Below are 15,780 nucleotides of genomic sequence, written 5' to 3' on the forward strand. Positions count from 1 at the left end.
AATTTTGGTCTAAATTTGTGTTATTCTTAAAGTTTTTGCAGCTTTTTTAGCACAACACATCCCTTTTAAAGTGGGGAGAATTGGAGAATATTTGCACCAAAGTCGTGATTGCCCCGAATCCCACCCAAATGGTCAACATTGACCTAAAAATCTGGGGTCTCTACCACCCTTAAAGACTGTACATAATGGGGTACAAGCATGGCATCCAATGCCAGCTGTGCATGAATCCTTGTTTTTTCTGGTTTTAGGAATCACATTATGGTCGTTTTCACACTGTGTCTCCTCATCTGCCTGCTGTGAGGACTGAGCATATGGTAACCACATTAATAGGAGTCACACTACGAAGCTGGGAGCAGCGAGAATAAAGGAAATGAATTGGTTCCATGCGCTGCCGCACTTAGCTAATGACATTTGTTCATCCTGAGCCTCCCTGTGCACAAATAGAATAAAAGATCTACAGTGAAGACTGACACACAAACAGTTTAATGAGAAGTATGAGGTGTAAAGGATGCAATGCTGCAGAATAATCCATCTATGTATGACATTCAGGGTGGGTGGAAAGCTGAGTGACAAACCCTATTAATTCTGGGCTTTCACCCTCTTAGTTATTAGTGTGAAAGTTTCCCCACCCCTCAGACTCATCATAAGTATCAATGTTTCCCCGCCCCTCAGACTCATCATAATCAGGAAGTGTCAATGTATCCCCGCCCCTCAGACGCATCATAATCAGGAAGTGTCAATGTATCCCCGCCCCTCAGACGCATCATAATCAGGAAGTGTCAATGTATCCCCGCCCCTCAGACGCATCATAATCAGGAAGTGTCAATGTATCCCCGCCCCTCAGACTCATCATAAGTATCAGTGTTTCCCTGCCCCTCCGACTCATCATAATCAGGAAGTATCAATGTTTCCCCGCCCCTCAGACTCATAAGCAGGAAGTGTCAATGTATCCCCGCCCCTCAGACTCATCATAAGTATCAATGTTTCCCCGCCCCTCAGACTCATCATAATCAGGAAGTATCAATGTTTCCCCACCCCTCAGACTCATCATAATCAGGAAGTGTCAATGTATCCCCGCCCCTCAGACTCATCATAAGTATCAGTTTCCCCGCCCCTCAGACTCATCATAATCAGGAAGTGTCAATGTATCCCCGCCCCTCAGACTCATGATAATCAGGAAGTATCAATGTTTCCCCACCCCTCAGACTCATCATAATCAGGAAGTATCAATGTTTCCCCGCCCCTCAGACTCATCATAAGTATCAATGTTTCCCCACCCCTCAGACTCATCCTAGGTATAGGGTGGATCAGTAACTTGGAATTAGCTGTTCTGCTGGTCTCCGGAGCAAAGCATAGAGACTGTTGCTCCCTCGGTGTTCCGGCTACCGGATTTCTGCACCTCAGAAGGAGGCAACCTGTATAGGGCAGAACTCCTTCTGGTTTCCTCTCCTTTTGCTATGACTTTATTTCTCACCCTCTCTACAATACAGTTCTCTGTTCGTGTCCTTCCTTAGGATGCTGCAGCACATGGGGCAGGCGCAGCTCCGTGACCTTCTGTCTAGGCCTCTGACAGGATCTCACCCCTGTCAGGGACCAACCCTGTCGGCAACTACTCGATGTTCCTCCTTCCTCTGTCTGCCTGACAGGAACTGCCTAACTCCCTATCCAGACCACCAGTTTTACCTAATTGTGAGGAGTGCCCTAATAAATTGGAGCATAGCTCCCCCTGGTGGACTGGAGTGTAAAGTGTGTTGCATGGTTTGTGATACCTGGTAAAGATATCTCCTTTATTGCCTTCAAACGTAACATCACTCCCCCTAGAGGAGAACGATATCACTGCAACGACCAGGACCCTGGGGCGCTGCATAATTATTTTCCCACCCATTAAACTTGTATGTAACAGGAAATGTCATTGTTTTCCGACCCTTAGACTTGTATGTAACAGGAAGTGTCATTAATTTCCCGCCCATTAAACTTGTATGTAACAGGAAGTGTCATTGTTATACTGCCCCTTAGACTTATATGTAACAGGAAGTGTCATTGTTTTTCCTCCCATTAGACTTGTATGTAACAGGAAGTGTCATTGTTATCCTGTCCCTTAGACTTATATGTAACAGGAAGTGTCATTGTTTTTCCTCCCATTAGACTTGTATGTAACAGGAAGTGTCATTGTTTTCCGACCCTTAGACTTGTATGTAACAGGAAGTGTCATTGTTTTCTGACCCTTAGACTTGTATGTAACAGGAAGTGTCATTGTTTTCCCGCCCTTTAGACTTGTATGTAACAGGAAGTGTCATTGTTTTTCCTCCCATTAGACTTGTATATAACAGGAAGTGTCATTATTTTCCCATCCCTTAGACTTGTATGTAACGGGAAGTGTCATTGTTTTCCGACCCTTAGACTTGTATGTAACAGGAAGTGTCATTGTTTTCCCGCCCTTTAGACTTGTATGTAACAGGAAGTGTCATTGTTTTTCCTCCCATTAGACTTGTATGTAACAGGAAGTGTCATTGTTTTCCCATCCCTTAGACTTGTATGTAAGAGGAAGTGTCATTATTTTCCTGCCCATTAAACTTGTATGTAACAGGAAGAGTCATTGTTTTTCCTCCCATTAGACTTGTATGTAACAGGAAGTGTCATTGTTTTCTGACCCTTAGACTTGTATGTAACAGGAAGTGTCATTGTTTTCCCGCCCTTTAGACTTGTATGTAACAGGAAGTGTCATTGTTTTTCCTCCCATTAGACTTGTATGTAACAGGAAGTGTCATTGTTTTCCCATCCCTTAGACTTGTATGTAACAGGAAGTCTCATTGTTTTCCGACCCTTAGACTTGTATGTAACAGGAAGTGTCATTGTTTTCCCGCCCTTTAGACTTGTATGTAACAGGAAGTGTCATTGTTTTTCCTCCCATTAGACTTGTATGTAACAGGAAGTGTCATTGTTTTCCCATCCCTTAGACTTGTATGTAACAGGAAGTGTCATTATTTTCCTGCCCATTAAACTTGTATGTAACAGGAAGAGTCATTGTTTTTCCTCCCATTAGACTTGTATGTAACAGGAAGTGTCATTGTTTTCCCACCCTTTAATACTTGTATGTAACAGGAAGTGCCATTGTTTCCCCATCCCTTAGACTTGTATGTAACAGGAAGTGTCATTGTTTTTCCTCCCATTAGACTTGTATGTAACAGGAAGTGTCATTGTTTTCCCGCCCTTTAGACTTGTATGTAAAATGAAGTGTCATTGTTTTTCCTCCCATTAGACTTGTATGTAACAGGAAGTGTCATTATTTTCCTGCCCATTAAACTTGTATGCAACAGGAAGTGTCATTGTTTTCCCGCCCATTAAACTTGTATGTAACAGGAAGTGTCATTGTTTTCCCGCCCATTAGACTTGTATGTAACTTGAAGTGTCATAATTTTCCTGTCCCTTAGACTTGTATGTAACAGGAAATGTCATTGTTTTCCCGCCCATTAGACTTGTATGTAACAGGAAGTGTCATTGTTTTCCCGCCCTTTAGACTTGTATGTAACAGGAAATGTCATTGTTTTCCCGCCCATTAGACTTGTATGTAACAGGAAGTGTCATTGTTTTCCCGCCCTTTAGACTTGTATGTAACAGGAAGTGTCATTGTTTTCCCGCCCATTAGACTTGTATGTAACAGGAAGTGTCATTGTTTTCCCGCCCTTTAGACTTGTATGTAACAGGAAGTGTCATTGTTTTCCCGCCCTTTAGACTTGTATGTAACAGGAAGTGTCATTGTTTTCCTGCCCATTAGACTTGTATGTAACAGGAAATGTAATTGTTTTCCTGCCCATTAGACTTGTATGTAACAGGAAATGTCATTGTTTTCCCGCCCTTTAGACTTGTATGTAACAGGAAGTGTCATTGTTTTCCTGCCCATTAGACTTGTATGTAACAGGAAGTGTCATTGTTTTCCCGCCCTTTAGACTTGTATGTAACAGGAAGTGTCATTGTTTTCCCGCCCTTTAGACTTGTATGTAACAGGAAGTGTCATTGTTTTCCCGCCCTTTAGACTTGTATGTAACAGGAAGTGTCATTGTTTTCCCGCCCTTTAGACTTGTATGTAACAGGAAATGTCATTGTTTTCCCGCCCATTAGACTTGTATGTAACAGGAAGTGTCATTGTTTTCCTGCCCATTAGACTTGTATGTAACAGGAAGTGTCATTGTTTTCCCGCCCTTTAGACTTGTATGTAACAGGAAGTGTCATTGTTTTCCCGCCCATTAGACTTGTATGTAACAGGAAGTGTCATTGTTTTCCCGCCCTTTAGACTTGTATGTAACAGGAAGTGTCATTGTTTTCCCGCCCTTTAGACTTGTATGTAACAGGAAGTGTCATTGTTTTCCCGCCCTTTAGACTTGTATGTAAAATGAAGTGTCATTGTTTTCCCGCCCTTTAGACTTGTATGTAACAGGAAGTGTCATTGTTTTCCCGCCCTTTAGACTTGTATGTAAAATGAAGTGTCATTGTTTTTCCTCCCATTAGACTTGTATGTAACAGGAAGTGTCATTATTTTCCTGCCCATTAAACTTGTATGCAACAGGAAGTGTCATTGTTTTCCCGCCCATTAAACTTGTATGTAACAGGAAGTGTCATTGTTTTCCCGCCCATTAGACTTGTATGTAACTTGAAGTGTCATAATTTTCCTGTCCCTTAGACTTGTATGTAACAGGAAATGTCATTGTTTTCCCGCCCATTAGACTTGTATGTAACAGGAAGTGTCATTGTTTTCCCGCCCTTTAGACTTGTATGTAACAGGAAATGTCATTGTTTTCCCGCCCATTAGACTTGTATGTAACAGGAAGTGTCATTGTTTTCCCGCCCTTTAGACTTGTATGTAACAGGAAGTGTCATTGTTTTCCCGCCCATTAGACTTGTATGTAACAGGAAGTGTCATTGTTTTCCCGCCCTTTAGACTTGTATGTAACAGGAAGTGTCATTGTTTTCCCGCCCTTTAGACTTGTATGTAACAGGAAGTGTCATTGTTTTCCTGCCCATTAGACTTGTATGTAACAGGAAATGTAATTGTTTTCCTGCCCATTAGACTTGTATGTAACAGGAAATGTCATTGTTTTCCCGCCCTTTAGACTTGTATGTAACAGGAAGTGTCATTGTTTTCCTGCCCATTAGACTTGTATGTAACAGGAAGTGTCATTGTTTTCCCGCCCTTTAGACTTGTATGTAACAGGAAGTGTCATTGTTTTCCCGCCCTTTAGACTTGTATGTAACAGGAAGTGTCATTGTTTTCCCGCCCTTTAGACTTGTATGTAACAGGAAGTGTCATTGTTTTCCCGCCCTTTAGACTTGTATGTAACAGGAAGTGTCATTGTTTTCCCGCCCTTTAGACTTGTATGTAACAGGAAGTGTCATTGTTTTCCCGCCCTTTAGACTTGTATGTAACAGGAAGTGTCATTGTTTTCCCGCCCATTAGACTTGTATGTAACTTGAAGTGTCATTATTTTCCTGTCCCTTAGACTTGTATGTAACAGGAAGTGTCATTGTTTTCCCGCCCATTAGACTTGTATGTAACAGGAAGTGTCATTGTTTTCCCGCCCATTAGACTTGTATGTAACAGGAAGTGTCATTGTTTTCCCGCCCTTTAGACTTGTATGTAACAGGAAGTGTCATTGTTTTCCCGCCCTTTAGACTTGTATGTAACAGGAAGTGTCATTGCTTTCCTGCCCATTAGACTTGTATGTAACAGGAAGTGTCATTGTTTTCCCGCCCTTTAGACTTGTATGTAACAGGAAGTGTCATTGTTTTCCCGCCCTTTAGACTTGTATGTAACAGGAAGTGTCATTGTTTTCCCGCCCTTTAGACTTGTATGTAACAGGAAGTGTCATTGTTTTTCCTCCCATTAGACTTGTATGTAACAGGAAGTGTCATTGTTTTTCCTCCCATTAGACTTGTATGTAACAGGAAGTGTCATTGTTTTTCCTCCCATTAGACTTGTATGTAACAGGAAGTGTCATTGTTTTTCCTCCCATTAGACTTGTATGTAACAGGAAGTGTCATTGTTTTTCCTCCCATTAGACTTGTATGTAACAGGAAGTGTCATTGTTTTCCTGCCCATTAGACTCCTTAACAGCAGGAATTCCAACAGATTCCTAAAGTTAAAGGGGACAGTTCTTTTTATACAGAAAGGTATGTGGACTTGTAGGTAGGTGAGAAACAAGTAGATTGTTCACCTGATTGCTAGAGGGTATGGAGGAACAGATGGCTGACACATGGCTACTTCCAGAAACAGCACCACACCTGTCCGTGTTTGCTATTGCAGATGGAGCTGTAATACCTGACACAACCTGTGTATCAGTGTGGCGCTGTTTCTGAAGATAGAAGCCATGTTTTTCGGGCTCACTCATGAGGGTGTAGAGGACGCAGATCGTTGTACAGTGTGGATATAATGGATGAGAGCGTATCTGACACTCGTTAATAAGATAATGAGCAGGTCACGTAATTAAACTTGTCTCCGCTATAATTACATGAAGATGTTTCATCCAAGACCTGATTACAGTAAATCACAGCTCGGCAGCATCGCACAGGCAAAATCTACATATGATGTGATATTATATCTTACCCTCCAGTCACATCCAAAGCTGCAATCACAATTCTGCTGTTATCCTGTTAATTCTCAAGCTGCAGAAACTTACATGTGAACTATGTGTACTGCATTGTGGGAGATGTAGTCTGTATTCCTGGCACTATATACCTATCACGTGTAGAAAACAAGATGCATTGTGAATGCAGCTCTGGATATGACTGGAGCATAAGATGTGATAGGGCTGGGGACATGGTGGAGCGCTGATGGCCTCTAGTGGTGACACAGTAAACTGCAGCATGCCTAAAAAGCTACAAATATGGAAATATATACAGGTGCTTCTCACAAAATTAGAATATCATCAAAAAGTTAATTTATTTCAGTTCTTCAATACAAAAAGTGAAATTCTTATATAGAGTCATTACACACAGAGTGATCTATTTCATGTCTTTATTTCTGTTAATGTTGATGATTATGGCTTACAGCCAATGAAGCACTTATGAGAAGCACTTGTACATATTAAAAAACAAACAAAAAAACAGAAACACAAAGCAAAAGCTAAAAAATGACAAAATACAGGACGGGGCCAAAAACATTATAAAGAAGCGGCCTCCATTTCTGTCTGGATGGCGCAGTGGGCATAGCCCGGAGGTTTGCCGAGGCGGATTAAGCGCAGGAGGTAATCGGAGTGAAGGGCAGAGTCTGTCAAGTCGATAAACCGCTTGTAATTCAGCTGTAACTCCTGCAAAAAAAAAGGAACAAGTTACAGTCTGTTCTATACTTCAGAGCAGTACTCACAGTTCTGCAGAGCTGGAATCTCATATTCAGTTTCTTCTCTGTTGTGCAGGAGTGCAATTCAGGAAAACCTACCAGCACTCCGCAATGCTAAGGATGGGTCTGTCAACCACCATGCTGACAGTTTCCACTAACAAACAGCAGAATTGTGATCGCAGCTCTGAAGTATAACACAAGATCTAACTGTAATTCTTCACGTCAAGTTTAGAAATCATTGGCGATCAGAACTCTGACCGGTTGGGTGGAGCGGAGCTGACACTAAATAGCAAAAAATACCTTAAATTGACAAGCGTACTCCTCCTTGTCCCGGACGACGCATTTCAGCTGCTGCTGGACGGAGCAAATCCTGCCGGGAATGTAATATGCGGTCAGTACAGGTGACACCATAAGTGTCCATATATATCCAGTCCCGTACAGGCGTCGTCAACTCAATCTACTCTACAGCTGGACTCGAAACGCGTGCCGGACCCCAACAGGGCTGATGTGGGGCCCACTCTGTGGAAGTCTGGAGGACTTACTGATCCTGAAAAGACTTCAGCTCCTCCTCGTGTCGCCTCTTCAGTGACTCCCTCTGCAGCCCGGACCGTTTCCACTCCTCCGCGATCGCTTCCGAAACAGCTTCCTTCATTCGCTCCTTGTAATACAACTGAAAATAACAAGAGGAGGATGATGGGTACAGTAGTCCCCGGATCCGTCATTATATATATAGAAATACACGACTTCATAGGATCTATAGCTGATATAATGCATCCATTGGTACAGCAGGGGCGTGGACATGGAGGCGGGGCCATAATGAAGTCCCACCCCCGAGCTTCCGCTGTCACTGAATTAAGCCAATTCTCGCGGTCAACAAGTAAAAAACGAGGATTTGTCACATCTTATCCTGATTCCTGTGTGTACAAAACAGCTGGGAGCAGTGCGGCACCCCGGGGCCTTCAGAGGCAGCACGGAGCAGAGTGGGACAATTTTCTACTAATCTATCCATCCTCCATCGGTGACATTAGTGGTCATGCTGCACTCATCACTTATGTCTCGGCTGTCCTCTTATGAGGTGGGGACCCAAATGGCTCTTCTAAGAATTCTTTTCCCTCCACAGCTCCGAGCTGCAATGCCGCCTACAACCTGTGGCCTAGTGTGGCGCTATTTTAGGGAAGAAAAAACAAACTGCCTGCTTTTTTTTCAAGACAACCCCTGCAGTCTCTTTTTATGTAAAACCCACAATCTTACCTCTGCTGCTTCTTTCACTGCCCGGATCTCCCTTTGCCATTCACTCTCTGCCCGTTTCTGCTCCTCCTGACGCGCTTCTTCCACAGCCATGGTAGACTCTGACTTCCAGCTCCGCCGCACTTCCTCCATTTCATCCTCCAGCTCTTTCCGGATCCTTTGACGTAGCGTCTTTATTCTTTCCTCATCCAGACGTTTGCGGTTTATGGCCATCTCAGCCAGTCGTTTCTGAAAAGACTGTGGCACAGAGCAGGCATAGAGTGGGCACAGAGCAAGCATAGAGTGGGCACAGAGCAGACAAAGAGTGGGCACAGAGCAAGCATAGAGTGGGCACAGAGTGGGCACAGAGTGGACACAGAAGAAACATAGAGTGGGCACAGAGCAAGCATAGAGTGGGCACAGAGTGGGCACAGAAGAAACATAGAGTGGGCACAGAGCGGACAAAGAGTGGGCACAGAGCAAGCATAGAGTGGGCACAGAGCGGACAAAGAGTGGGCACAGAGCAAGCATAGAGTGGGCATAGAGCAAGCATAGAGTGGGCACAGAGTAGGCACAGAGCGGGCATAGAGCAAGTATAGAATGGGCACAGAGCGGATATAGTGGGCACATCAAGCATAGAGTGGGCACAGTGCGGGCATAGAGCAAGCATAGCGTGGGCACAGAGCAAGTATAGAGTGGGCACAGAGCGGGCATAGAGCAAGAATAGAGTGGCCACAGAGCAAGCATAGAGTGGGCACAGAGTGGGCACAGAGCGGATATAGAGTGGGCACATAGCAAGCATAGAGTGGGCATAGAGCGGGCATAGAGCAAGCATAGAGTGAGTACAGTGCGGATATAGAGTGAGCACAGAGCGGGCACAGAGCAAGCATAGAGTGGGTATAGAGCGGGCATAGAGCAAGCATAGACTGGCCACAGAGTAAGCATAGAGTGGGCACAGAGCAGACAGAGTGGGCACAAGGCAAGCACAGAGTGGGCACAGAGCAAGCATAAAGTGGGCACAGAGTAAGCATAGAGTGGGCACAGAGTAAGCATAAAGTGGGCACAGAGTAAGCATAGAGTGGGCACAGAGTAAGCATAGAGTGGGCACAGAGCAGGCATAGAGTGGGCACAGAGCAGACATAGAGTGGGCACAGAGCAAGCATAGAGTGGACACAGAGTGGGCACAGAAGAGACATATAGTGGGCACAAAGCAAGCATAGAGTGTGCACAAAGCAAGCATAGAGTGGCCACAGAGTAAGCATAGAGTGGGCACAGAGCGGACAAAGAGTGGGCACAGAGCAAGCATAGAGTGGGCATAGAGCAAGCATAGAGTGGCTACAGAGTAAGCATAGAGTGGGCACAGAGTAGGCACAGAGCGGGCATAGAGCAAGTATAGAATGGGCACAGAGCGGATATAGAGTGGGCACATCAAGCATAGAGTGGGCACAGAGCGGGCATAGAGCAAGCATAGCATGGGTACAGAGCAAGTATAGAGTGGGCACAGAGCGGGCATAGAGCAAGAATAGAGTGGCCACAGAGCAAGCATAGAGTGGGCACAGAGCGGATATAGAGTGGGCACATAGCAAGCATAGAGTGGGCATAGAGCGGGCATAGAGTGGGTACAGAGCGGATATAGAGTGAGCACAGAGCGGGCACAGAGCAAGCATAGAGTGGGTATAGAGCGGGCATAGAGCAAGCATAGACTGGCCACAGAGTAAGCATAGAGTGGGCGCAGAGCAGACAGAGTGGGCACAAAGCAAGCATAGAGTGGGCACAGAGCAAGCATAAAGTGGGCACAGAGTAAGCATAGAGTGGGCACAGAGTAAGCATAGAGTGAGCACAGAGTAAGCATAGAGTGGGCACAGAGCAGACATAGAGTGGACACAGAGTGGGCACAGAAGAGACATATAGTGGGCACAAAGCAAGCATAGAGTGGGCACAGAGCAGACATAGAGTAGGCACAGAGTAACCATAGAGTGGGCACAGAGTAAGTGTGGCGCCCCAGGGTCCTGGTTGTTGCAGTAATGTCATTCTCCCACCAGGGGACTGATGTTACGTCTGAAGGCAATAAAGGAGATCACTTTACCAGGTATCACAAACCACACAACACACTTCACACTCCAGTCCACCAGGGGGAGCTATGCTTCTATTTAGTAGGGCACTCTTCACAATGAGGTAAAACTGGTGGTCTGGATAGGAAGTCAGGCAGAAGCGAGCTGGGCTTTACCCAGTGAACTGCTATCTGAGCTCCACTCAGGTAGTGGGTCCCTGACAGGGGTGGGATCCTGTCAGAGGACTAGACAGAAGGCCACGGAGCTGCGACTGCCTACCGATGCGACAGCCTCCTAAGAAAGAGACATTGAAGGAGAATTGGTGTTGCAGAGAGTGAGAAACGAAGTCATAACAAAAGGAGAGGAAACCAGAAGGAGTTCTGCCCTTCAACAGGCTGCCTCCTTTCTGAGGCGCAGGATCCGGTAGCCAGAACACCGAGGGAATCATCGTCTCCAAGCCTGGCTCCAGAGACCGGCAGGACAGCTAGTTCCATATTAGGTGCCTGACCTTTACCCAGGAGGCACGGTGGCAATGATGGGAGGCCGGGGTATCTAAGAGCGCCTGTAAAAAGCCTCAGTCCATCAGTCATACGGGTTGTTCCTATCCATCTGGGGGACAGAGAGAGACACCAACAACAGTTGTGAGGACCTTATGAGAAGCTCAGCAGTAAGGGACTACAACATCCAGGCGCTAGAGGAAGGCTACTGATTTCCACCTGGATAAGGGGACTCTGGATTTGCCTCCAAACCGGCCGGACTCTGCCTGCCCTGTGGTCTGGTGCTCTGGACTGTGGATGCTGAAGCCTTCAGTAAAGGTAAAGAGACTGCAACCTTGTGTCCTCGTTCTTCTCTGCGCCTCTCACCATCCACCATCTACACACTGGGAAGCCCTGGGGACACACTTCACCTGTGGGAATACCATCTAGCTGCCATAACATCACCCCAGCGGACCCCTAAGCAGCGTCGGTCACCCTGACCGAATACCACAGGTGGCGTCACGAACATTTCCCCTTTTACAACGGACATCCCAGGGCCACGGACCGGGTCAGCCACCGTGACATCCCCCTGAGAACCGAAGGGCCCGACTCTGAGTACCCCACTGCCCACGGGGGCGCTCCATAAGCATAGAGTGGGCACAGAGTGGGCACAGAAGAGACATAGAGTGGGCACAGAAGAGACATAGAGTGGGCACAAAGCAACCATAGAGTTGGCACAGAGCAGACATAGAGTGGGCACAGAGCAAGCATAGAGTGGGCACAGACCAGACAGAGTGGGCACAGAGTGGGCACAGAGCAAGGATATAGTGGGCACAATGGAATTTTTATCAATATTTTAGACATTTTTCTGCCATGTTTCCATGGTGACTTTGGTCTCCTGACCATCAACCTTGCCCCATGTGCAGCTGGTAGTGGACGGCGAGCGCTGTGCCACGTGGCATGTCGTGGTACCTGTGGGTCTTACCTCGTCTTGGCCTCTTAGAGCCTCTTCCTTTTCCTGCTCCACCTTGGTGATGGTGGCGCGTAACTTGGCGCAGGTTTCACAAGCTGCACGGGGCACAAATCGGGTTTCTGCACACAAAAATAAAGTTGTTTAACTTTTTAAAGAGGAAATAAAAAACCTTCTGATGCCAGTATCTGCAGAATTCCCTCACTAAGCTGAAGCAGCGGGCAGCATGGCACCCGAAAATAAGACCCCACAGAGCTGTCCTGGTGCCTCCATGACTGGTTATAGCCAGTTTCCTACTCCACACTGATGAGGGGCAAATACCCCGAAACAGCTGTCTGTGGATGGATACCATGTTTTGGCATAGGTGGTTTTCCTTTTTGGATGCTGCCCTTCCCGTGGTTGTTCCTTCCCGGTGAAAGACCTGGCTATTTATTGATGGTGTCTCCGCGGCTTTTCTACATGGTTATAGGTTGTGTCTGGTACTGAGGGGAATGGAGCTGAGCTGCAATACCAAATACAACCTGTAGACAGGAGGGGCGCTGCATGTTCCCTCTAGAATACAAGGAGTTGTCAGGATCCTGGGAAAGCTGGGTGACATGGTGTCTGCCTCCGGTAACCATGGGCAAACAATGTGTCCAGGGATCCGGCTCCTCATTTACGAGTGTGAACGAGCGACGCCAGAAATCGTGGTTTCGCCTTTATTATTCACTCAGTCAAGATCCCATTGTGTCCCATAAACCCAAGTTCTTCACCTCTGACCTGTCAGCAGCAGCAAGGGGGGGGGGGGAGAAATGTGAGGAATCCCGTCCCCCCCGGGAGGGATGGCGACTACAGGCCTTAGCAGCACAGAGTATTTCAGGAGAGGAACGTGCTGATCTAGTGGAGAGAGCAGACTCTCAGCAGCACAGAGTATTTCAGGAGAGGAGTGTGCTGATCTAGTGGAGGGAGCAGGCTCTCGGCAGCACAGAGTACTTCAGGGGACGAGCATGCTGATCTAGTGGACGGAGCAGGCTCTCAGCAGCACAGAGTATTTCAGAGGAGGAGCGTGCTGATCTAGTGGAGGGACCAGGCTTTCAGCAGCACAGAGTACTTCAGGGGAGGACCGTGCTGATCTAGTGGAGGGAGCAGGCTCTCAGCAGCACAGAGTATTTCAGGACAGGAGCCTGCTGATCTAGTGGAGGGAGCAGGCTCTCAGCAGCACAGAGTATTTCAGGAGATGAGCGTGCTGATCTAGTGGACGGAGCAGGCTCTCAGCAGCACAGAGTATTTCAGAGGAGGAGCGTGCTGATCTAGTGGAGGGACCAGGCTTTCAGCAGCACAGAGTACTTCAGGGGACGAGCATGCTGATCAAGTGGAGGGAGCAGGCTCTCAGCAGCACAGAGTACTTCAGGGGACGAGCATGCTGATCAAGTGGACGGAGCAGGCTCTCAGCAGCACAGAGTATTTCAGAGGAGGAGCGTGCTGATCTAGTGGAGGGAGCAGGCTCTCAGCAGCACAGAGTATTTCTGGAGAAGAACCTGCTGATCAAGTGGAGGGAGCAGGCTCTCAGCAGCACAGAGTATTTCTGGAGAAGAACCTGCTGATCTAGTGGAGGGAGCAGGCTCTCAGCAGCACAGAGTATCTACTGGAGGGAGCAGGCTCTCAGCAGCACAGAGTATTTCAGGAGAGGAGCATGCTGATCTAATGGAGGGAGCAGGCTCTCAGCAGCACAGAGCATTTCAGGAGAGGAGCCTGCTGATCTAGTGGAGGGAGCAGGCTCTCAGCAGCACAGAGTATTTCAGGAGATGAGCGTGCTGATCTAGTGGAGGGAGCAGGCTCTCAGCAGCACAGAGTATTTCTGGGGAGGAGCGTGATGATGTAGTGGAGGGAGCAGGCTCTCAGCAGCACAGAGTATTTCTGGAGAAGAACCTGCTGATCAAGTGAAGGGAGCAGGCTCTCAGCAGCACAGAGTATTTCAGGAGAGGAGATGCTGATCCAGTGCAAGTACCAGGCTCTCAGCAGCGCAGAGTATTTCAGGAGAGGAGATGCTAATCTAGTGCAGGTACCAGGCTCTCAGCAGCGCAGAGTATTTCAGGAGAGGAGCGTGCTGATCTAGTGGAGGGAGCAGGCTCTCAGCAGCACAAAGTATTTCAGGAGAGGAGCATGCTGATCTAGTGGAGGGAGCAGGCTCTCAGCAGCACAGAGCATTTCAGGAGAGGAGATGCTGATCCAGTGCAAGTACCAGGCTCTCAGCAGCGCAGAGTATTTCAGGAGAGGAGATGCTAATCTAGTGCAGGTACCAGGCTCTCAGCAGCGCAGAGTATTTCAGGAGAGGAGCGTGCTGATCTAGTGGAGGGAGCAGGCTCTCAGCAGCACAAAGTATTTCAGGAGAGGAGCGTGCTGATCTAGTGGAGGAAGCAGGCTTTCAGCAGCACAGAGTATTTCAGGAGAGGAGCTTGCTGATCTAGTGGAGGGAGCAGGCTCTCAGCAGCACAGAGTATTTCAGGAGAGGATCGTGCTGATCTAGTGGAGGGAGCAGGTTCTCAGCAGCACAGAGTATTTCAGGAGAGGGGAGTGCTGATCTAGTGGAGGGAGCAGGCTCTCAGCAGCACAGAGTATTTCAGAGGAGTAGCGTGTTGATCTAGTGGAGGGAGCAGGCTCTCAGCAGCACAGAGTATTTCAGGGGGAAAGGAGCTAATTTAGTGGATGGAGCAGGCACTCAGCAGCACAGAGTATTTCAGGAGAGGAGTGTTCTGATCTAGTGGAGGGAGCAGGCTCTCAGCAGCACAGAGTATTTCAGGAGAGGGGAGTGCTGATCTAGTGGAGGGAGCAGGCTCTCAGCACACAGAGTATTTCAGGAGAGGAGAGTCCAGATCTAGTGGAGGGAGCAGGCACTCAGCAGCACAGAGTATTTCAGGAGAGAGGAGTGCTGATCTAGTGGAGGGAGCAGGCTCTCAGCACACAGAGTATTTCAGCAGAGGAGAGTCCAGATCTAGTGGAGGGAGCAGGCACTCAGCAGCACAGAGTATTTCAGGGGAGGAGGTGCCAATATAGTGGAGGGAGCAGGCACTCAGCAGCACAGAGTATTTCAGGAGAGGAGCGGGCTTATCTAGTGGAGGGAGCAGAATCTCAGCAGCACAGAGTATTTCAGGAGAGGAGCGTGCTAATCTAGTGGAGGGAGCAGGCTCTCTGCAGCACAGAGTGTTTCAGGAGATGAGCGTGCTGATCTAGTGGAGGGAGCAGAATCTCAGCAGCACAGAGTATTTCAGGAAAGTGCTGATCTATTGGAGGGATCAGGCTCTCAGCAGCACAGAGTATTTCAGGAGAGGAGTGTGCTGATCTAGTGGAGGAAGCAGGCTCTCGGCAGCGCAGAGTATTTCAGGAGAGGAGCGTGCTGATCTAGTGGAGGAAGCAGGCTTTCGGCAGCGCAGAGTATTTCAGCAGAGGAGCGTTCTGATCTAGTGGAGGGAGCAGGCTCTCGGCTGCACAGAGAATTTCAGGAGAGGAGCGTGATGATCTAGTGGATGGAGCAGGCTCTCAGCAGCACAGAGTATTTCAGGAGAGGAGCGTGCTGATCTAGTGGATGGAGCAGGCTCTCAGCAGCACAGAGTATTTCAGGAGAGGAGTGTGCTGATCTAGTGGAGGGAGCAGGCTCTCAGCAGCACAGAGTATTTCTGGAGAAGAACCTGCTGATCAAGTGGAGGGAGCAGGCTCTCAGCAGCACAGAGTATTTCTGGAGAAGAACCT

General features: G+C 47.6%; 1 protein-coding gene across 2 annotated transcripts in view; it reads right to left on the bottom strand.

Moving 5' to 3' along the window:
• Positions 1–6,909: 6,909 nt before the first annotated feature.
• LOC138677363 (uncharacterized protein PF3D7_1120000-like) overlaps positions 6,910–15,780 on the bottom strand; it is a 76,054-nt gene continuing 67,183 nt past the window's right edge. The window contains exons 2-6 of one of the 2 annotated variants that reach the window (XM_069767431.1): positions 12,070–12,176; positions 8,582–8,815; positions 7,873–8,000; positions 7,631–7,700; positions 6,910–7,301 (exon numbers count right to left, since the gene is read on the bottom strand). In XM_069767431.1, the coding sequence (XP_069623532.1) occupies positions 7,155–7,301; positions 7,631–7,700; positions 7,873–8,000; positions 8,582–8,815; positions 12,070–12,176 (686 nt within the window). In that variant the 3' untranslated portion in view covers positions 6,910–7,154. Of the gene's footprint in view, positions 7,302–7,630; positions 7,701–7,872; positions 8,001–8,581; positions 10,009–12,069; positions 12,177–15,780 lie in introns of those variants that run through there. The other variant, XM_069767430.1, reaches the window with a different exon arrangement.

Source organism: Ranitomeya imitator, chromosome 4, assembly GCF_032444005.1.
Source record: "Ranitomeya imitator isolate aRanImi1 chromosome 4, aRanImi1.pri, whole genome shotgun sequence".
NCBI lineage: Eukaryota > Metazoa > Chordata > Amphibia > Anura > Dendrobatidae > Ranitomeya > Ranitomeya imitator.